The sequence below is a fragment of the Lutjanus erythropterus genome, chromosome 18 (assembly GCF_056507025.1).
Source record: "Lutjanus erythropterus isolate fLutEry1 chromosome 18, fLutEry1.hap2, whole genome shotgun sequence".
NCBI classification, from domain to species: Eukaryota; Metazoa; Chordata; class Actinopteri; order Lutjaniformes; family Lutjanidae; genus Lutjanus; species Lutjanus erythropterus.
The window spans coordinates 24,008,267-24,031,428 of NC_139334.1; the positions used below are offsets into that span (position 1 = coordinate 24,008,267).

The window sequence follows — 23,162 nt, forward strand, 5'->3', positions numbered from 1 at the left end:
CTTCACCTCCTCCACCAAAAAAACCCCAAACAAATCAAATCCCTTCCCTCTGGGCTCCAGACAATTTTTAGACTTCATAGGTAACATTTTCATGCCTTGTTCCTCCCCCCGTCTCCTCCACCCCCTCTCACCCACCCTCCCTTTTTACCACATCCACTTCCAGGACAGGAAATTCTTCAAAGGATTCTTTGCAAAAGTAAGTTATTGCTTTGTGTGTCTGAGTGTCTCTTTTTATTATGAGCATTATTATTATTTTTTTCTCCTCTCACATAACACTTCACCCTTTGATCACGACTGAAGGCTGGAAGAAACACACACTCTTACACAGGGTAGGGGTGGGATCTGTCTGGAGAGAGAAAAAACACAATGATGCATGTGTCTTTGAGCAGGTGGGGTGGTTTAGGATGGGGCGGGGCACTTTTTTTTTGTGTTTCCTTGTGTGTGAGTGTTTTTTTTTTTTTTTTGTATTAACAGACGTGCCTTCTCTCCCTTCAGCCCTTCTTCCATGAATCAAGAATGGAACAATGAACAGTTTGAGTGAATGAGTGTTTCCTTCTTGTGCACACACACAAATATTTTATTGTTGTTATTCTAACCAACGGGGCCGCCACTGTTGACTGCATCAGAGCACCAAGTCTCATACCAACCTTCTGGTTTCTTTTATTAAATTTTGGGTACTACTGAATGACACAGCGCTCAGAAAAACAACTTTTGTCTTCCTCTCTTTTGTCTCTTACCTGGTGCTTTCTCTTTATTTACAGGTGTGCTTTGTGTGTGTGTTGACTGATTTTTATTTATTTATTTTTTTTATGAATAGGTACCAAGGAATGGTACAAAGGAACTTTACTGGGGCATAGAGAGATGTGAAAAAGTTTCCCCGTTTCTTACCCGTACCTGTTCCTGTTGTGTTTTTGTTTGCAGGCTGGGAAGAAGCCAGTGCGAGCTGTGTTGTGGGTGTCGGCAGATGGTCTTCGCGTCGTAGACGACAAAACAAAGGTAATAATAAGCCCCCTCAGTCCTCCATCACAGGCTCGGACACATCTTGATCAAAAAGAAAGAGCAGCCAGAGGAAGTACACGTGGCTTCAGCTACTGAGCTCCTGCAGTAAATAATGATAGTGAAGCTGTTACACTTCTGCTCTAGTGACCTGCAAAAGGCCCTCTTTAGAAATATGTGCTCAGTGCACCTGCAGGAGCGGATATGAGTAGAGGAAACAGTAAAGGTTACATTGACCCCTGCTGGAATAAACCAGTACTACACCAAGACTTTTTTCCAGAGATAACTTCAGGAGAGCTGTGTGATCATCAGTGCTGCTGGTATTTAATGGTTTCTGTCAGGCTGTTACTTCCGTTTGTGCACTAACATTTCATGACAGCTGTAAGTTATGCAATAGAAAAATTAGATAAAAAACTTGTCATCTTCTCTTCAACTTCATTTTTAAAAATAGAATTTGAAGTTTTATGGAATTTTACAAGAATATCCTACAACAAGATAAAAAAAACAGACAAGCAACCAAACAGACATTAATATATTGTTGTATATTTATTTGATTAAGATAATATGGAGGGCATTAGTACATGGCAATATTTATATAATACTGTACTAAACTCAAACATCGGATTCTTGTCAAGGTTCCAAATATATACAATCTAAAGCTGTCCCATTGCTCTTTAACCATATAATTTTTCTAGTTCAGTCTTCCTTGCATCTTCTCAGCAGCTATTTCCATCATTTGTTCCCTCCCTACTCTCAGTGTAGGAGTTTTAGGCTCTTTCCAACATCTTAATACTCTAAAATGCTCATTTTTTTTAAGCTGTTGCATAACAGTTCTGTCCCCAAGGAGACACAACATTGGTGGTCTGAGCAGTTTACATTCATGCATATACATTTTCTTTATTTCTTAATCTATTAGCTATTTAAGTTTGTCATTAACTGTTTTAGTGTTGATTACTATCAATTAGTTAACTTTGCTTACAGAGTCAAGCAGACGACCACACATTTGTTGATTGTTGTTTATTATTTTTACTTAATCAGCTATTATTTGAGGAATTTTGAACTGCACTGTCAAGGAAAATCACTGAGTAATATCAAGTCAAGTCTGTAGGTTGTAAGAAAATACTCTTAATAAGTCCAGGATCCTTCCTGGTGAGAAATAGTATAAGGGCCAGGCATGAGTAAAAAATATAAGAGAAGGAAGAAATGTTTTATTTAGCATTTTGAGAAATAGTCAACGAATAAAGTTCAAGAATAAAGTCAATACAGCCGGTAGTTGAACCTCATTCTTGACATTTAATTTTCAAAATGCAAAAAAAAAAGAAGACAATAGAAAACTTCCCCCTCTGATTGATCTTTTCTTATGCTTGGCACTAATGCTCTTCCGTACACCTGGTGACCCGGTCTGTTGTGTTATTTTATGCAGTTGCATTTTTATTTTCTTTATGTTCACTTAAAAGTAATAAAGAATAAAGATGTTAGCATCCAGGATCCCTCCTTCAGAGAGGCATTATTATTTTTCAGTGTTGCTTTTCAGGGTTACAGTTTGGTCAGAGGTACAGACTAGGGCTTCTGTAGCTGGTAGTAGTTCAATCTTATTTGAGCACTCTTGAAGCCAATCCTTCCTGTTGAAGTACTGTTCACTGTGCAGTCATTCAGCCCACGTTTTGAATTGACTTGACTGAGTGTCACTTCACCCCAATCCAAGTTTTTTAAAGCTCATTATAATGAGATGAAAATGCTTTTTGCAGGACCTGATTCTGGACCAGACAATAGAGAAGGTGTCGTTCTGCGCTCCGGACCGCAACTTCGAGAGGGCGTTCTCTTACATCTGCAGGGATGGCACCACGCGACGCTGGATCTGCCACTGTTTTATGGCCATTAAAGACTCAGTAAGACCTAATTCTAATTCGACAATACTACTTAATAATGATTGATACTGAGTACAAGTTCGACTGCTCACTCTTCCAAATAAAATCACAGTCTCTGAAGTGCATAGACAATCTTTGTTGTCCTTCTGCCTTGTAGTGCTTTCACTATGTTTTGATCTTTACAAGCATTATGTGTTTGAATTGCATAGTGTACTTAAGTGTTTTTACACCAGTTTTATAATTGTTTTATGCCATGTTTGTAATAGTTTTTATACTATGTTTATAATGGATTTTATACCATGTTTAATGGGTTTTACGCCATGTTTAAAGTATGAAAAACATTTGTGTCTGTGCATCAGTACTTTTCAAGGAGCTTTGTGTGATTTAAACCATCATATTAACTTAATGCTTTGGTCGAATAGACCTTAAAGGGACAATTAACCCTAAAATCAACATACATTCCCTCTTACCTGTGGTGCGGTTTATCCATTTAGATTGTTTGGTGTGAGTTGCAGAATTTTGGAGATATCAGCTGTAGAGGCATCTGTCTGCTCTTAAAGATAATGGAACTAGATGGCAAAGCCCTAAAAAATACATTTGATTTGATTAATTTGTTTACTCAAGATAATCCACAGACCTTTGTGTGAGCAGATTGATGTAGGAACTACCAGAACTACTTTCTTTCTACTAGGAGGAAAGTACATGAAATGGCTCAGGACAAAGTCTGTGGATTATCTTGAGTAATCAGGTTCTGATTTCTGTAACGAGCCATTGCTGTTTTTCAAATGTTTTTGGGGTCTTTGAGCATCCAAGGTGGAGCGCCATTTAGTCCCATTACATTAGAGTGAAGGCAGGATATCTCACAAACTCACAAACTCACAACAAAACTATCTACATTGATAAATAACAATAAATAAAATGTGCATTTTTTATTTTGGGTCTAACCATCCCTTTCATATTTTCATTGTTTCTTTCAGGGAGAGCGTCTTAGTCACGCCGTGGGTTGTGCATTCGCCGCATGTCTGGAGCGAAAACAGAAACGGGAGAAGGAGTGTGGGGTCACGGCAACCTTTGATGCCAACAGAACCACTTTCACCCGCGAGGGCTCATTTCGTGTTACTACAGCAACAGAAGCAGCAGAGCGGGAGGAAGTCATGAGGCAGCTACAGGATGCTAAAAAAGGTCTGTAAACGTAGTCCCACCTAAAGACTGATATTCTCTGACCTGGGAAATGGTTCGGGCACTTCAACCTCCTCATTAATTTTTATTTATCCTCCCACTTCCAGCTAATGTAACTGCTTGTTTGTTCAGTTTTGCTCCACTGCTTGAACGTTGCCCTCCTCTTAACAGCAGAGACGGATGTGACCGCTGCTGGGAACTCAGCCACCAGTGTGACAAACTCCTCAGCACAGCAGACAGGAGGCTCGCCATCCCCAACGTCCTCCCCGCCACTCTCCATGCCCACCCTGGGACCCCAGGCGATACCACGCAGACATGCACCGGCCGACGTTATCGCCAGACAGGGCTCCTTCAGAGGCTTCCCGGCCCTCAGTCAGAAGACTTCTCCCTTCAAACGACAGCTGTCACTGCGCATGAATGAGCTGCCCTCCACTATGCAGCGCAAGTCTGACTTCCCCATCAAGAACACGGGTGGGTTTGGGGTCCTGAAAACTGTCCAACTGTCCTCTGCTCCTTCATTGTTCTACACAAGATAAATTAAAATCAAAAAAACAAAAATTGTAATTGTTGAGCAACTATTGCATGAACAAATTCCCAGAGATTTTTGTTTCTTCCTCTACTTCTGCAGTGTTGTATTTTATATTTGTTTCTCCTTGGTGTCCCCTCCCCTCCAGTCCCAGAGGTAGAAGGCGAAGGTGACAGCATCAGTTCACTGTGCACTCAGATCACCTCAGCGTTCAGTGGACCCCCGGAGGACCCCTTCTCTTCAGCTCCAATGCCCAAACCAGCTTCATCCCCACAGTCTCCGGTAGCACCAGGTAACACCAAGAAAGCCTCTTCTTAAACCCTTAAAGGGACAGTTTAATTTATTTGAAGTGGGATTGTATGAGATACTGATCAATAGTCAGTGTATTCCCTCCAGTAGATGGTGGTTGGCACAAGCTAAGCAATACGCAGCAGGGTCAGCAGCAAAATGTGTTTTAGCTGCTTAAAAAAGGTTAATCTATTTTCACCACTTTATCCTGCTGTCAGGCGGCCTTTTCCAACAGGACAGGTGGCTAAAATACATTTTGCTGCTGATCCTGTTCACAGCAGTACATTGCTTAGCTTCCTACACTGGGATTCCTGCTTCTTTCCCAAATTGGAGGCGTGCTGGATGCCATCTCCTGTAGGAATCACACTGACTATTGATAACTGCCTCCTACAACCCCATTTCAAATTGTCCGAACTATTCCTTTAACATCTAGCATGTGTAACTGGGCATCCACACTGTGATGAACTTAATTTGTGGGTTGCTGTGTTTTGAACAGCAGTTTTAAGTAGACAAATAACATATTTTTGCTGTTCTGTTATTAACTGTCATCGGGTTTCAATAAATGAGTTCACTGTGTTAGAAATGGCTAATTATGTAGCATTAATTGAAAACTAACAGAATGATACCACTGACCTGAACAGCAGTTTTTAAGCTCCTTGTAGTTATAAAATTCAAATTTTATGAACCTTATCTTAAAATGACAGTAATTTTTTTTTTTTTTTTTTGCGTTTGCCAGTCACAGTCAGCCAAAAGTTGTCTGTTGCCAACTTTTCTGGCCAACAGACTTTTTTCATTGTCCATATTTTGGCTGCATTTCCTTGTCATTCAGCTCTGTAGGAAATTAATTGACTTGCGGTGATGATTGTGTTGCTTGTAATGCAAATTTGCGGTTAGAGAATGTGTGCCTGCCCGCTCACATTTTCTCATAACTACATTTGACACATTTACTTTATATGTGTGATTAACACTTGGTAAGACTGCTAATTAACTGCACGGTAACATTGTGCATGTCTAACAAAAGAGGAAGACTCCACATCACCCGGACACACAAGCTTGCTTCTACAGTACTAGCTTCTGTCTCTTATCTGCTGTAGTGAACGGCACAGCTCCTGCCTTCTCTGTTCCTGCTGCTGCTGCTGCTGCTGCTGCTACTGCTAACCCCCCAGTACTGCCCCCCGCTCTGCCTGCTCGAGACACTAACCCCTGGGCTAAGACCCCAGCAGGGGCCCCGGCCTCAGCACAGCCAGGTAAGAAGCACTTCAGAGAGGCCACGGTGACGAGTTTGCATGTCACAGGGTGCACTGAGAGTTTACTGTTGAAAGAAAAAATGAGTCATAGGGACATTGAGTTATTGTAAAAGTTGAAGGTCCTCCTATCCTTGCATGGCGTTATTCTTTTAATATTTTTTTATTGGAAAAATGTATTGTACAAATGTAAAACACAAACTACAAAACTCCACCCGTCTGTAACTCAGAAAGAGACAGAAAAAACAGATACAAGTAACTAAAACATATATAAAATATGGCAAGGAGAGTAAATAAAATAAAGTAAAATATTGTAACTAAACCGATATTGATTTTTTTTTTTTTTTCAGGTAATCAAAACATGATCTGCCACACCTACAGTCTTGAGAAATGGTCTAAACAGCAAGATGAGCTGTTGAACTAGTTTTTCTAATAGTTATGAACATTTATTTTTAGTCAGATTTTTGTGGCTGTTAAAAGGGACAGTGTCATATATGTATTTTTACTATTTCAAGCCAAATTTCCAGAGACTTTAACAGACAGAGTGTTATTGATCTTCATGTTTAACTGTCTGCCAGAAAGCCTGTAAACATATTTCCCAAATCATCAATCTAGCCCTTTAAAACAGCAATAGCTTTGAATTGGGGTCATGAATGTTTACTGTTATTTTCAACTTGCAACCGTTGGCGTGTATTGATTCACTTTTGTCTTCTGTGTACTTTTTCCTGCCAACAGCAAGTAACTGGTCATCACCTGCTCCGGTGATCGTGGTCCCCCCAACATCCTCCCCGGCTATGCCCTCGCACAAACGCACACCATCAGAAGCAGACCGGTGGTTAGAAGAAGTCTCCAAGTCTGTCCGAGCCCCACAGCCCAATCCTATCATGGCGGCGGCCCCGCCTCCCTCCCAGCCCTTCGCTGCCCCTGTGCCCGTGCCCGTGCCCGTGGCGTCTGTTCCCTCTGTTCCCCCGGTGGCCTTCATGCCCTCTCTGCCCACTGCAGTGCCCATGTTGCCCCCTCGCCAGCCCGCCTTCCACGCTCAAGCTCCGGCCTCGTACCCGATGCCCAACGGGCTGCCGTTCCCCCAGCCCAGCGTGCCTGTGGTTGGTATCACTCCCTCACAGATGGTGGCGAACGTGTTCGGCTCAGCCACGCAACCCCAACCATTCCCTGTCCCGACCTCCACAACACCCCAGCACGACGCCCAAGTTGTCGGCAATGTCAGCCCATTCATGAAACCCCCACAGCCCACCATGGTGAACCCTGCTCCCCTCCAGCCATCCAATGGTAGCGTGACCTTCAACGGGGCAGACAGCTGGGCTGCTCCGTCCCAACTCGCTCCTTCCTCCCCGGCCACCCAGCCGCCCCCGCAGCCGCAGGAAGATGCCTTTGAGGCCCAGTGGGCAGCCCTGGAGAGCCGCTCACGCCAGCGCACCACACCCTCCCCAACAAATCCCTTCTCCACTGAGCTGCACAAGACCTTTGAGATCCAGCTCTGAGGAGTGTGTTTGAGATTAGAAAAGACTGGACAATAAGGAGGCCATTTTGATTGACTAAAGCAGAGGGGAATGTCCTCCTGTCTCTCTTCATCTCGGTTTCAGTGGACAAGCTCAGCAGGGCCGAAGAGAACTGGGAGACAGTGGAGAGCGGCAGGTGAATCAGCAGGGAGCAGAACTCTACACAGCAGTGAGGGCAGAAAAAAACAAAACAGGTTGCTGTTAACGAGGGTGCAGCTCCCCGGGCATTTCATTAGCATCGTCTGTATTGTTTTGTTTGTGCTGTGGAGCGCAAGGTCGTTATAACCCTGTGGAATATCTGTGCAGAGCCACACCCAGCCCCCAGTCAGCCCCCCAACACCCACCCAGGTGCGGTGGCTCCTGTCCCCCCGCCTGCCTTAGCTCGGCCCAGCTCCCAGCTCCCCCTCTTGACAGGACGAGACCTCCCTCACCTGGCAGAGGAACTGCAGCACTGAGAGAACTCAGCTTTCAGAAGAGAAGTTCTCATTAATAACTTCCCAATCAGAAGAATAGAGTGAGACAATGCCAAAATCTTTATTTTTATGCATTAAGTATATTTTAAATAGCTTTGGAATCTAACAGAAGAGTTGTAAGTAATCGTGCCAAAGGCACAGGCTAGCTACAATGAGACAAGTTTATGTTCGTGTATACAAGAAATGACCGTATATATTATACATAAATATATATATATCTATAAAGAATCTATACTGTACACACAGCTCACAGCAGTGCTAATTTTTAATGTGATGTAAAGAGATTTTGTGAAGGGACAGCTGCTTTACTTTTGTGTTTGTTTTATTGTTTTATTTTTGAAGAAAAGTCTCTTTATTTCCGTCTGTTGCATCCTGTGATTGGATGCAGAGCATCTCACTGTAAATAGGGTATCATTGCAGCAACAATCAATGTGGACCTAGCAATGGTGGTGGTGCCCAACTGGTTGCCTCTCTTACCTGTGCTCAGTTTTTAATAGTTTAGTACACATCAGTACTTAACATTTTACTTCTTCTGTCTTCATTGTCATTCTTTTTTGTGTGGTAACAATCTTGTTTTTTTTTTTATTATTATTATTTAACACAGTAGGATGAGTCATCTCCCGTTTCTCCACTTCTTATATTATTTTTTTTTTAAGTAGTTGATTTCTCAATTTTTATTTTGCACGAGCACTAAAGTAGATGATTTGACCTCACAGGTGACCTTGATCAACATGGGTTTGTCAGTTGTGGTGCTGCAGCAGCTGAGAGGCTGCGTGCTGACCTGCCCTGACCTCCGTTAGCCTGCTGTGGTTCTGACGGTCAGCAGAAAAACTACAGGGAGATAAAACGGTTTCATCTCTCACTGTCTGATTTCTCTGTCATGTTTTTATTTTTTTAAATCGAACCTGTGAATATGATCTATTATCTGATCTATTTTTCCATTTTGTAATTATTTCATTACTTTATTCCACTTCTTCGGAGAAATATTGAAGCTAAAAGATTGAATAAATTGATGGTGGTAGAGGAAAAAGTGGTGTGTGTTCTTGACTGCATACCGTCATGTTTTGAATGTATGGAACATGTATGAAATCTGCTAACACTGACAGTGAAACAGGTACTATTCTTAGGGGGCACAAACTAATTAATTGGTTGAGAATTTTTATATTTATCACACAAAAATGACAAACATTCAATACTTCCAGCTCCTCAAATGTGAGAATTTGCTGCTTTTTTGTTTTATATGATTGTAAATAGAATACATTTGGGTTTTAGACTGTTGTTAGACAAAGCAAGATGTCACCTTGGAATTTTTTCTTTATTTATTGCATTTCAGAGACTGAGGAAAAACTTGGTTAAATAATCTATAATAAGATAATAGTTAGTTGCAGCCCTAGTACAAGCTTATGTATAATATGTTAAAAATTACTGAATGGATTTCAATAAAAATAATTAATTGTGTAAGAAAAAGAATTAATTGCAAGGTCCAGAAACTGGTACAGCTTGAGTGGACTGATTATTTTCTGTTGACAACATTGGAAACTCACGCCTTTACACATAAACAATACACATTTCCAAAGCATGTAGGATGCAATTATATTAAACCATTTCCAGACAAATTAGATGTTGGAAAAAAGAAGGAATCTATAAAAGAATAAGAAAGTGATTGTGGTTGTTCATTATTTCTGTATATATCCACTTAGACATTTTAAATATATTTATGTATTTATTTATTCATATTTATTCCTGTACATTTTTAACATAGCTATATTTTTATATAATGTAATTTATTTATTTTTATCTCTTTATTTTTCATTCAGTGTTCATTCAAGCAAAAGCAGTATGGGAGAAAAAGAAAATTAAATACAGAAAAAATAAGTTTATAAAGCTAAACTTAAAGATAAAGTTTATATAAGATACATTTATGTGCAAAAAATTTTAAATAAATAAAACTGTTTAAAAATACTCTTTTATATTAATATATATTATTCTTATTTGTGTTAATATTTCCTCATGTGTTTTTTACTCTTACAGATGTATTTTTTATGGCACTCCTATGACTCCATATGAACGGTGTCTTGTGCGGACGCACTCTGTTGTTATTCCATCCTTCCAACAGGGGGCGCCGGCTGAAGAGCTGTGTCCCAGAGCAGCAGCGTCCTTATAAATACAGCCCGGAAGACATGGTTCAGTTCAGTAAAGAAAACCAAGTATACATGTGTGTGAAAGTGGCGTTGTGTAGGTTAAAAACGTAAAGGTAAGACTCAAACTGCACATATTAGTACACAGATATACTATCCTGCTGTTATGCATTAATGTATTAACTTCTGCGCGAGTGCGCCGGGCTGTACAAGCCGCAGAGGTGACAAGCTAGCAAGCTAACCGACTAGCTATAATGCCTAACCAGGCTGGTTTTGGTTTAACTTTGGCGTGACGTTAAAAGTTAACAAGAGTAGTGACCGGAAATAATGTTCGCCAATCTTGTCTCTGAAACAAACATCCACCTGATCGTAAAAGTTAAGTTTTTGACGCTGTTGTGTCGCAGGAAACGGTTAACGCGAGCAGCAGAGCAGAAGCTAACGCTAGTTATTACATGATAGCTTGTCGTTCACTTAAACACAACACATACACACGAGCTTCATGCTGTGTATTGACCCTATGAACCTCATATAACAACTGAGTTGAAGGAGGGCTGCTGACAGTCTTTTGCTTTGAATGAGGATAGCTCACATGGCAATGGCAAAACGACCATTAGCAAGCTAGCTAACATGACACAACTTGACCTGTGACCGGTGTTGCACTAAATTTTGTGACCCATCAAATTCAGTGACCTGCCAGTTATGACATTGTAAACTTTCTAAAAATCATAACTTATTAGCTACAAGATTTACTTATTTAACATTTCTTAAATACTGTACTTTGTTAGCTGTCAGCAGATATGGTGCCTTCATAGTATTTATAGTAGATGTGGTCGTACGTTTTTATAGCTGTAAATTATATATTAACTGACCACATGACACAGTAAGGGTCGCATACGTAATATAACATGTAATATTATAGGTCTGTATGCACAACATTAACACCTCCCCTATCAGTATCTGGTGGTCTTATGTAGTTTCTAAATTTTTTTTTTTTTTTTTTTTAGAATTTTAATTTTAATTCTAAAAGACAGATTAATTGCTCAATTTAATTAATATCCCTATATCAAACATTGATAAAACCTCAACTTTACTGCTTGTTAATGAATGGAGGACCTGTGGCGTTGCTTTTTTTGTTCCAGAGAGATGCAGTGCCTGTCCAGATCACAGAAACAGAGCCAGGTTTACATGGGATCCCACTGACACAGGAAAGGTAAAACATCACTCACCTTTTAGTAAAAAATGCACTGTTTTTGGCTGCACTGTTCAACTTCAGTAGCACAAGGACCAAATGGAAACGTCACTGGGGGTTCGAGGTCCACACACAATACTTTATCAGGTTAATGGCTACATCGTTTATCCATACCCAGAATGCCATGTTTTGGGCTTTGAAGCTTCAGTGCCATGTCAGATTTTTACAGTGCCCTTTTCACTGTGCAATTAAGCGTTGCCTGTATCACGGGAAAATATCACAGGTTCAGGCAGGTGGGGTCAAACAACAAAGCAAGAACTTGTTAAAACCTGAACACTGACATTGCAATTGCCCATCCTCTCTTCTCCTTCTGGCTCTCTCTCAAACATACATGCAAATTGGCTGCAGTGGAGTTGTGCATCCCAGCATCAGTGCCTTGTCCTCTCTTCCTCTCTGACCTGCTGGCCGCCTCGGTGTCACCGCTCATGCTACCAGTGTTTTGTCGGTCCGCATCCAGATCGTACTGAAACTGCGGTCTCTCTCTGTCAGAGAGACACAGAGGAAGCAGCGGGGTGGTCCAAGGCCAGCGCAATGAATAATGCTCGCACTGACTGAAGCTGCGCCCGCAGCGTCTGCTGTGTGTGAGACCGAGACAGAGAGGAGGAGGAGGAGGAGGAGGCGGTGCTTCGCACTGAGATGCACTTGAAGAAGCACAAACTTTAAGGCGAGCTTTGCACAGACCGACAAAAAAATGTCAGCACGAGCAACTATCAGGAGAAATCTATTATGTATGAATAGTCATATTCTAATCTAGCCATCATCAACAAACAAATCTTTGAATAATTTGTTACAGGGCTGAGCAATATATCAGAATTATATTGTATTGCGATTTGCATTTTGGATATAGCCATGTTGTGAATTGGCATAAATTTAGTCTTTTCCTGGTTTTAAAGCACATTTCAGTAAAGTGATGTCATTTTCTGAACTTACCAGACTGTTCTAGTTGTTCTGTCATTGCCTTTACCCACTTGGTCATTATATCCACATTACCGATGATTATTTATCAAACAGATTTCATTGGGTTGATATTTTGTGAAAGCACAAGTGAAATCACCTGAACTGCTTCCACCTCTGGGAGTGCATGTAGTCAGTCACAACCTACATGATCACTTATTATCTTCGCTATAGCGCTAGGTTTTTCAGCTGTATTGCTCAGGCCTAATTTGATACATCTCTACTTATCTCACACACACACACACGCCAGACTGTTTTGCAGGCCATAGAAAAATACAAAAGGGCTGTATCCCCCTGCAGGCCATTAGCTGTATAGACCTGATTTAGGACATGCAGATCTGGCTGCTGATGCTCAACTGATCTGTGTGTTTTTTGGCTGTAGGTTTGCACTTCTCAGCCAGCTGAAAATCACTACAAGTCAACATGTCTCATCGAGGGCCTTTAACTGCTGTCATAACAACAGTATTAGGGGCGACCTTAGGAGGGCTGCTCATATGGCGAGTTTACCGAACAAAAAGGAAGAGGCTGCCTTTCGTCCAGAAGGCGGCTGATCCTGTGGAAGCTCCGTGTCCCGTGGAAAAGGAGTTCCCATCCGTGGAGCGTCAATACACCGAACCGCCGCGCCCTCTGGAGAAAGAGTTTAAGGCTGTGGAGTGTCAGACCACACAAGTGCCCCCTCCTGTGCAGATACCGTCTTCTGAACAGCTGCTGGGGGTGAAACCAGTGATGGTGAGCTCTGAAGAGGAGTGGCAGCAGGTGTGGCCGCTGATGGAAAAGGAGCTGTCATTCCTCCCTGTGCTGGGGCTTGACTGTGAATGGGTAAAGACCAACGCCGTAAGAAATACCTTTTGCATGTTTTTATATAAAAAAAGGAAAAGTCTACCCTAAATGACTTTTGTTCCCTGTTTGTTAGGACTTCTTTTTTTTAGTATACTTTGTCCATATGAGGCCAGGTATCAACAGGAATAAGCACAAAATCACACAGATAATCTCAACTAATGAAGAGTTTGACAGTTAGAGCATGTACAGGTAGTTGTTGACAGAAAGTTAATCTAATTTGGCTCTAGGAAATTATGAATAGCTTTTTAAAATATTTTCCACACAATCAAATAATCTAAGAGCCTGTTTACACCTGGTAATAGCACGCATCCTTGGTGACCTAGTCACACATGGACAGCTCCCAAGACACATTGAGGGCGCATTGAGATCCAGTCGCTCGGACCACATTCAGAGGTCGTGTGGGCTACATGTGACCACATTCTTTCACCAGTGTACACACAATGTGTTATAGGCAAGACTGAAGGACCGCCTACACAGCTGACATCCTATAAGTACATTTGGTTCATTGTAATACAGATTCTTATGTTTGAGCTCCTTGCCAGGATAAGCAGCGGTCGTCTGTGAACTCCCTTCAAACAAATCATCATTTTTGAGAGCTGTTAGAAGAAACGTACAAACTTTTTGTAACTCTGTTGATAACAAATTCTTAATCATTTGTGCCTTCTTGTAAATTTGGCATTAAATGCAACACTGATTTATTTCCTTTACATATTATGTTGCTGTTTAAAAGCACACAGGAGATGCTCTGTGGTGTGCTGGTGTGCACTTTTACTCTGTCAATAATGCCCGTCTTCCTCATCTGTGTTGTGAAAACATCAGATTTCCACACAGTCAGAAAAATTTAGTGCGTCCTGTTCATAATTCAACTATAAAATCCCAGTGCACCACAGAGCTGAACTAGAGAAAAAGGCACAAATCAAATGGACATTCAGCCAACAAAATAAATGGCCCTAGGATGAATTTGCATATAGAGCGGGGAAGTGAGATCTCATTTGACTCATCTGAGTCGTCACAGTTTGTCACTTGAGGCTCATTGCTATGCTAGGTGTGAACTTGCGTACTTGGAGCTGCCCCATTGTGATTTGATAAACCAAGTCACATGTTAATACCAGGTGTAAACAGTCTCTAAACAATCATCTTACCTGACAGACAAGAAGGCAAGATGAAAGGCAAGGCAAAGGCAAAAATAAAGCCTATTGCCTGGTGCAATTATAAATTCCTAAAATGCTTTTGACAGTGTATATTAGTGAAAGAAGAGCAGAAGGGTGGAATTTTCTTTTAAACATCTTCTTTTAACATTTCAGGTTGCTCAGGTTTTTCTCTGATCTGGCTGCTGTTCTCGTCCTGCAGGTGTCCGTTAAAGGCCGAGCCTCTGCGGTCTCCCTGTTACAGATGGCCACATATTCAGGTCTGTGTGTCCTGGTGAGGCTGCTGGCGTTTCGCAGCGGCCAGCAGCCGTTTCCTCTCAGCTTAATGGAAGTCCTCCGAGACCCACACGTCTTGAAAGTTGGCGTCGGTTGTTATGAAGATGGCAAACGTCTGACACGTGACTACGGTCTGTCGTTGTCATGCACAGTTGACCTGCGCTACCTGGCCTTAAGACAAAGGTACAGTCTGATTGTTGTAGGTTTGTGCCCGTGTTCTTGGAAAGCAAAAGGCTTTTTCTTTTTGTTTGTTTTATATTTGTCACATTGTGATATGCATGTAAATTGCAAATTATCCTCTTGTCTCCATTTTCAGGCTTGCTACAGTGAATAACGGCCTGAGTCTAAAGTCTCTGGCAGCAGATCTGTTGAATGTATCTCTAGATAAATCTCTGGAGCTGCGCTGCAGTGACTGGGAGGCAGATCAACTGACTCTCGAGCAGGTGATGATTCATTTTATTACAGCACATTTTTCATATGTTATATTTTTCAGATCTTCTTCAGCGAATAAATCAGCAATTTAATATAATGTAGAGTTGTGGGAGGAGCTATTTTGGGATCTCTCACAGTGCTTGAAATCATACTGTTTTCATAGACAACATTAAATGTCTGACAGTTGGAGTCCACAGCTCCATGAAACCCTCCTGGTTTTATTATCTAATAGTAAAACGAAGCGGGGGACGATTCCAATAATAATCAGATAATCATCCAGGCCAATAATCAGTCAGCCTCAAGACAGTTTCTCTGTAATACTGTTCCTATTTTCCTCTAAATGTTTGTCCCCGGTTCACTCTAGATGACTTACGCTGCAAGAGACGCCCAGGTGTCCGTCGCTCTCTTCCTCCATCTCCTCGGCCTCCGCTCTGAAACCGGTCCCGCCTCTTCCAGCGGGAGCTCTTACTCCGAGTTGGCCGCCCGCTGCCAGGGCCTGGTGGACGTGCCCTTCAGGGGCCGAGGAGACGGAGACGACAGGGCCGCTGACGGAGAGAGGAGACGGAGGACGCGGAAGCCGCCTGCTTTTGAAAGCCCGGAGTCTGGAGATCAGCAAGTCCCAGACCCTCGAAAGAATAACAAGAGGAAACCGCTGGGTGTGGGCTATTCTGCCAGGTGAGGACCAGCTACACAATATCAAGGCCTCTGCAGCTAAAGATTAAGCAGCTTTATTGTCTATTTATAAAAGAATGAATTTAAAATGCTAGATGCAATGTCTCCAGCTTTATATTGTTTTATAAAAGTTCTGTCACAGAAAAACAGTAACCCAGTAACAGTAACTCCTTGTTTCTCTCTGTTACAGGAAGTCTCCTCTGTATGATAACTGCTTCCTCCATGCTCCAGATGGGGAGCCTCTGTGTACCTGCGACAAGAAGAAAGCCAAATGGTACCTAGATAAAGGAATAGGAGGTACACTGGATAACTCCAACGTGTCAACATCAAAACACAATGTCTCGATATGTCAAGCTACAACATGCAACATGCATTTATCCCCCAGTTCAAATACCTCCAAGTCATTCAGTTGGAACAGTCGCAGGCTATTTAATGAAATAACTTGTATTTGTGTAGAAGAAGCAGGTATCTGTTGCATGTCTAGCTGTGCAGCTCTTTGTATTCTGCAGCCTTCGAGTTCCTTCATGTCTCGCTCTGTGGCTGCTTGAAGTCAGTTGTTTTGCAGCAGAAACAAAGCAACTAAAGGGTCTCAGGAACACTGACATGATTGCTTCAGACAAACAGAGCAGTTAAGTATGTACACACAGGATAACAAAGTTAAAAAAAACAAACAAGTTGCATGTTGTTGCTTTAAATTCACTCAATTCATTGTCACAATCTGTAGAAATCAGAATGCTATTATCTGCAGGCCAAAAGGCGCACAGTGAGCGGCAGCTGCATTCCTCTTCGTAGCTTTGGTCAGGGTAGTTATCTAATCAAGTAGGAAGAAAATGGGTGAAGCACAAGCTGCTGTGTTACAGGGCTAATGTGAATTTTGTCAGCTATTGTTAAATTTAGTCAAGTGTCATTGTTAGTCATCCTGTTTTCTCGTGAAATTTTAGTTTATTAAAAGTTCAGGCATTTAGTCATATCTTGGTCAAAGAAAACTACTCTTGTCTAGTTTTATTCCATATATTATTGATTATATTGAACACATTTCAGTCAATCTGGTCAAGCAAAAAACAGTATTTCTTTGTTGTTTCAGTCAAACATGGTTTCACATAAGATTTTATCTTGCGCAATAAAAATCCCAGGGTCAGTGGTCACAATACAGCCTTCACAACCTGGTTTAAAATCGCTTGAAAAAAACCCCCAATGTTTTATGAACCTACCTCAATTTCTTGCAGTGAAATGTAATGTGTCCCTTCAGGCTTCTGGTATTTTTACCAGCTATTTCATGGCCACATAAGCAGCGTATTATTCTATTATATTTTATTTAGCCTTGTTTCTTTCTCCCAAGGTCTGTTGTTATTTAAAGTGCTTTCTGTAAAATAGTTGATGTAAGTTACTCCGAGTCTGGCCGGAGTGTGCTGCATTGAACAAACTGTATAATATTTCGTCTCCCTTTTGTAACAATGAAAGTAAAAATAATTCGATAGTTTTTATTTTAAAACTACATTTTACTATTGTCTTTATTCGTCAAAAATATTGCATGTTGATATAGTCGCAGTTTGTGGGGAAAAAAGGTTGTTACGCATATTTCTTCATAGTTTATGTTAATGACAATATCACTACTGAAGACACCTGAGTTTAATAAAATTGAAATGCATCTGTTTAGCCTGAATAACTAAGAAAAGCAGCTCGAACACGTCTGGTGAAAACAGGGTGTCATGCTTCACTGTGGCTGTCAAGTTATTGTTCTGCGTATTTGTCTCTAAAGTCACGGTGCACTTTATCTGTGTTCGTGATCCAGTTCTGCAGAGTGAAGATCCTTTTGTAGTGAGGCTGTTGTTTGAGCCGTCAGGACGTCCCGACTCCCAACAGGATTATTATCTCACTGCAAAGGAGAATCTCTGCGTGGTCTGCGGCAAAGCGGAGTCCTACATCAGGTTTGACACGTATTTACATTTTAATTCCTCAATTTATATGAAATCGAGGGTGTTGTTCTCTGAAGGGTGTTTGTTTAGGAAAGTCTTGACTTGATTTCCAGTGATATAAAATCAATAAAAGCACAATGTATTTAAAAAAAATTAAAGTCTGTTAGGTGTATTATATTTTGCTGACAGCGATATAATTATTTATTTTTTTAAAGGTTATTATTTAATTATGGAGTGACACTTAATTAAATGACAGATTAACTCATATTTTCCTTTGGTCCCTCAGGAAAAACATCGTGCCACATGAGTACCGACGACATTTTCCCACTGAGATGAAGGACCACAACTCCCACGACATCCTGCTGCTCTGCACCAGCTGCCACGGCGCCTCCAACGTGCACGACAGCTTCCTGAAGCAGCAGCTGGCTGAGGAGTTCGGCGCCCCTCAGGGCTGCGAGGAGGGAGTCCGCCTGCTGGAGGACTCGGACCGACGGCGTGTACGCTCGGCGGCCCGGGCTCTGCTCACCGCCGGGCAGGGACTGCCAGAGCAGCGGCGAGAGGAGCTGCAGGCTCTGATCAAGAGCTTCCTCGACATGAACGAGGAGCAGGAGCTGACGGATGAGGCGCTGCAGCAGGCTGCCGGACTGGAGACGAGGTGAGTTTCAGCTTGACTCAGACAAAACAACATATTATTCTTAGTGTCATTTAGATTAATTTTGGTCCCACCTGAGTTTAAAACAAAGTTCTCATCACCTGAAACAAACTAAAGACTAGAAATAAAACTGGGAAAACGGTATAGAGATCCTTTTGAGCACTGTGGCATAAATTAAAACTAATGTGGTCCAGAACAAAAGTACATGTGGAACAAAAAATTGAAATACAGTCAAGTTGGGAAAACTGAAAGCGTTTATACCGGGAATAAGGAGATTTGTGCACAGCTTGTACCAGAAGGAGGTGCTTGTAACTAAAGAAAGAATGAGCCATAAGTGACCACACAGCCCATAAATGACATTATAAAAATGATAGATAGATTTTATTAATGTTGGCTTGAGTTTTGCTCTGTGCATCGTGAGGCTCCTGAAAAGATAAAAGCCGGAGGCTAAAATAAAAGGGCACGAGTTTATGTGATGCGTAATGTATATACCAGCAGAACCCACGTGTAAAACAGACAAACAGTAAAACTGGTTATAAATACAAGATAAACATCAACCCATGTCTGTGTAAAGAAACAAAATGAATCGTTCATGTCAAAAGTCTTTTGATCATTCACTTTTATGGGGTTGATTGTCTCTGCCACAAACTTTTTCCTGTTAATGATGAACTTAAGTCAGTTTGTCACATTCAGCTCATTAAATCAGTCTCTTTTTAAATGAAGCTGGCACCTTACTCCAAGTTTGTGGTGGCTGCACTTGGTGATTATTTTATTTATTTTTTGAAAATACCAATACTTGCAGAGTTTAAAGAACCTGACTAATGTATTGGCCAACATAACGTAATGTTGGCTCCTTGTGAAGGCTAGCTTGGATTAGCCCATTTAGCCTTAGTCTCATGGTAATGCGTTGAACAACAGAGGACTCACTTTTATGTCGTCCCACGACTGTTTGGTGATGCTGAGACTCCATACGACTACAACAAATTGCAGTCAGTACGATCGTATTTAATTGTCAGTCAACCTCAGGCTGTGAGTAGCCTGTTCGCAACATTTGCTCTGTGCAGCAGCTGCATCAGTGTCACTGGAATCAGCTTTCTTAACATGCTTAGATGGTGGAGCTGGTGGCCAGGGAATGTATTGGTGTATGCCCAAACACCAGGTAACACCATCAGATTCATCTCTTAGGTTGCATGCAGTCTGCACTCTCCCTCTAACTGATTTCCAGGCAGTGAGTGCCTTGTACAGAATCTGCGCTCCTTCTGACTGCTCCTCTCTCCCCTGAAGGATTTTCAACGAGGCGTACGTGCCTCACGGTCTGAAGGTGGTGCAAGCCCACGCAGAGCAGGGCCTGCAGGGCCTGATGGACCTGGAGCGTCGCTGGAGGCAGCACTTCCTCACCACCATGCAGCCTCGCCACCTCCCCCCTCTCTGGTCCGTCGACCACAACCACAGCAAGTTCCTCCGCAAATACGGAGAGGACCTGCCCATCAAACTCAACTGACCGCTAAGTCTCTGCGAGGACCACGAAGAGCAGCTACAGACCAGGACAGGAGACTGAACTCTTGTCAGTTTTACAAGCCAAATCGCTTATTTTTTAGTGAGGATGAATGAACTAATCTACCAGCCGGGGCCGAAATGTTACCACTCCGGTGTTTAAAAAGGCCAAGATGAGTGTGTGAGTGAACGCACTCGATCTGCGATGCACACGGTTTCATCATTTCCGGTGACCTGATTGAGATGCTGCTCGGTCGCCACCTGGATCCTGACTGAACTAAACGAACTCGAGCAGAGACTCAACAAGATATGAGCACTGAATCTGAGAAACACTAACGCCACAACGCCACAGTGGACGTCATGAGATGATTGCGTATGGCCACTTTTTTAATAAGAAATATGTACAATTATTTATGATAAAGTTAAAATATTGAAATTTAAGAACTGATTTCTAGTAAAAGCTGCAGCCTGCTCTTAATCCCCCCCCCCCCCCCGACTTCCACCCCCGTTGCAGGTTTGCAGCTTTTACCTCCATCAGTTTGAGAATAAATGACCTGCTTTGCAGAGAGAGGGTCATTTTAATATGAGCTTAAATTATTTGCTCTCCACCTGCTTTTGTTTTCAGTCTGTTGTCTGTTTTAAGCCAATAGATGAAGGACAAGTTTCCCAGAAGCACCTTGAAATCAAATTCAATCTTTGCGCTTTTCCCTTTTTGAAAAGATTAATTCGGTCTCAAGGTGTTTTTGGGCCTGAATGTTAGTTTTGCAGGTGGAGACGAGCACTAACCTCCGTAAAGTTGGCTGCTTCAGTTGATCATTTAACCTCCTGATGTTGACTCTCCAGATGTTTTCAGGGCACCTCCATGGCTCATGTTTTAATGTGCCTCTTAATCCCCTAAAACCTGACGGGAGTCGCAGCATCAGGACATGACCTCGTTTCAGTTTACAGCCGTTTCACCACGACGTCGTCTCACAGAATCCAAACTGCACAGTGGAGAAAAGATGCCAACTCTAATGAGATTTTGAGAATTAACCTTAAAACTAAACCCCCCCCCCTCTTTGCAAGGCAGATTTATCGTTTAGAGCGTGATGAATTTATTTACAACACAGCTGCTTTGTCTTCATTTCCTGGATGTAAGCCCTGAAGCAGTTTTGTTTTCCTAAATTGTGAATGAAAAAATAAAAATCATGTTTGTATTAATCTTCTGTGACTTGTTTTTGTTGGTGAACACACACACACACACACACACACACACACACACCCAGACACGACCACGTTCACTGTTTGTTTTTGTTTTATTTCTTACAAAATCACAGTTTAATAAATAGTCTGTAAAAATGAGTACAAAAGCGGTTTTTCTTAACATTTCATATATGAATCACTCGTGACTTTCAGGTCAAAGGAGTCTTCAGTTGGATTTTTTTGTCAGGAATGACATTTTTTTTACAATCTAGTTTTGCTGAATTAAGGCCTCTTGATTTTGGCATCAGAACAATCTGTCAGTCAAATGTTTTTTTGTATCTGAAGTTGAATTAGTGTAGAGTTATGAGCTCCCCTGGTTTCACAGTTCAGTCAGAAAAATATAAATAAATAATTAAAAAAAACACATTTACAAATAAATACCAAAATGGCTCAACATGCAGATGTAATAATCCCTTTGTCCTAAGATGCTGACAAAACTAAGCACATTTCTAATGGTCAGTGTTTGACACCGCAGACATAATGCAACAGTAACAATGGCACATGAGGCTGCTTCATTCAAAGGGATTCCACCAAATTTATTTTACTTTCATCTTAAAAGTATTAAAAGAGGGAGAAATCTGGGCAAACGTTAGGAAATACTTTCTAAAAAATAAAAACATTTTGGTGGAATTTCCCTTTTTAAGAAGTTTAGCGGTGACGAGGAGTGCAATCCTGTGTTGTGAAAGACACTCTGACATCTTTACTGCATTACAGTGAAACCTCTGAGGGTGGAGACACACCTGAAGATTTAAAGTTTTCAAATATTTATGTCGGCACAAACTGTTAAAGAAATACACAGTTTGGGGACGTGCTGACTTGGGCTGATTTGCTCTCGTGTCCACAGTTATAAGCGTTGATACCGCTCTTATGTCTGTTCAGTATGAAGCTAACGTCGACGCCTGTAGCTGGGAGGTCATTCTCGAGTTCCCAGGGTCTGATATTCCCCACCTCATTATAGCACATAATAGGTTAGGAGTTAGCATACAGCAAAGGACCTTGGGAACACAGATACGCTCCTGTAGCTGGTTAGCTTAGCATTGCAGAAGGATGGGAAATGACTAGTGAGCCTCTATTGAAAGGTAACAAAATCTACCAACCAGCTCAGTAATGAACAAACTGTTCTGTTGTTTAATCTGTAGAAAAACTTGAGCATGTGCTGAGCTGTTTCCTGCAGAACACATTACCACCCTTGATGTTGGCAAACATCTTTCCTGTATGCTCTGCAATGCTTTTTAAAGCACGTAGTGACTTGTGTCTGTGAAAAACGCTACTTTTCGCTCTGGTTTTGGTATCTACCAACTCCTGAGGGAAATATCTGTCTGTCTAGCTGCTAAGTGCTCCTCCCTGTTCGCCAGATAACTGTCTGCTGAGCAGGTGGTGTTCAGAGGGGTTTTTAGAACTTTTGTTCCTATTGAAAGAATACGAGTTATCTCGTTATCTCAAGGTAACGAGGCTCATTTTTGTCATAAATAACTGACTTGTAATTTTAAGATTTTGGCATTTTTAAGAACATAACTGCAAGCAAAGCCGTTCTCAGCTTCCGTACTTTAGAGAGGTTGCTAGGCGGATTCTGTAACACCTGGACAGAGGCAGGTTAGCTGTTTCCACTCCTTATGCTAAGCTAACTGAATCCTTTCCTTTGCATTAACATTCAGACATGAGAGCGGTATCAAAGTGTATTTCCAAAAAGTCCTTCCTGAATCCTCCAGTGTGTGTCCACCCGTACCACTGCAGAGGATTTCAACACTAAATTACTGCATATTATAACTCCTTTTGTTCGTTCCAACAAAAGACAATTTTACATATAAAAAAAAAATGACAATCAATTCAAGAAATGAGAAGGCCTGTTTGATTTAGCCCCAAATCTCTGCAAGTTTTTTTTTTTTTTTTTTTTTTTTTTTGAAGGGACAGGTTACTTTCACGTTTCAGAACACCAGATGTTACAGTATTTAAGCATCACATTAATTATCTTTTCTTTGCAGATTCTGTTTCCTTAAAGGTACGCTGAATTAACAATAAGGCATATTCTAAACATTTCCAATTCGCAAGTCAAACCTT

The 23,162-nt window shown here is 41.5% G+C and overlaps 2 protein-coding genes across 7 annotated transcripts in view; both read left to right on the plus strand.

Moving 5' to 3' along the window:
• numb (NUMB endocytic adaptor protein) overlaps positions 1–9,121 on the plus strand; it is a 60,023-nt gene extending 50,902 nt beyond the window's left edge. The window contains exons 4-11 of one of the 5 annotated variants that reach the window (XM_084742084.1): positions 164–196; positions 922–996; positions 2,745–2,885; positions 3,842–4,046; positions 4,215–4,514; positions 4,718–4,861; positions 5,952–6,104; positions 6,837–9,121. In XM_084742084.1, coding sequence (XP_084598210.1) covers positions 164–196; positions 922–996; positions 2,745–2,885; positions 3,842–4,046; positions 4,215–4,514; positions 4,718–4,861; positions 5,952–6,104; positions 6,837–7,600 — 1,815 coding nt within the window. In that variant the 3' untranslated portion in view covers positions 7,601–9,121. The remainder of the gene's footprint in view (positions 1–163; positions 197–921; positions 997–2,744; positions 2,886–3,841; positions 4,047–4,214; positions 4,515–4,717; positions 4,862–5,951; positions 6,105–6,836) is intronic. The other 4 variants (XM_084742085.1, XM_084742088.1, XM_084742086.1 and 1 more) reach the window with 4 other exon arrangements.
• Positions 9,122–10,213: 1,092 nt separating this feature from the next.
• exd2 (exonuclease 3'-5' domain containing 2) lies at positions 10,214–21,058 on the plus strand. Of its 2 annotated transcripts, none has more exons than XM_084742711.1 (10): positions 10,214–10,345; positions 11,369–11,439; positions 12,815–13,266; positions 14,623–14,879; positions 15,013–15,139; positions 15,493–15,803; positions 15,991–16,097; positions 17,593–17,728; positions 18,003–18,371; positions 19,653–21,058. In XM_084742711.1, the coding sequence occupies exons 3-10, from the start codon at positions 12,856–12,858 to the stop codon at positions 19,867–19,869; spliced, it is 1,935 nt and encodes a 644-aa protein (XP_084598837.1). In that variant the 5' UTR covers positions 10,214–10,345; positions 11,369–11,439; positions 12,815–12,855; the 3' UTR covers positions 19,870–21,058. The 2 variants fall into 2 exon arrangements, with proteins under 2 accessions (XP_084598837.1, XP_084598838.1); XM_084742712.1 differs by having other exon boundaries at positions 12,815–13,251.
• Positions 21,059–23,162: the final 2,104 nt, after the last annotated feature.

What these genes read in the sequence shown, in the direction of transcription:
- exd2 (XM_084742711.1), top strand. Translation starts at nt 12,856, where the DNA reads ATGTCTCATCGAGGGCCTTTAACTGCTGTCATAACAACAGTATTAGGG. An exon ending in AATGGGTAAAGACCAACGCC is followed by an intron (nt 13,267 to 14,622) that starts GTAAGAAATACC and finishes CTCGTCCTGCAG; the next exon opens with GTGTCCGTTAAAGGCCGAGC. An exon ending in ATCAACTGACTCTCGAGCAG is followed by an intron (nt 15,140 to 15,492) that starts GTGATGATTCAT and finishes GGTTCACTCTAG; the next exon opens with ATGACTTACGCTGCAAGAGA.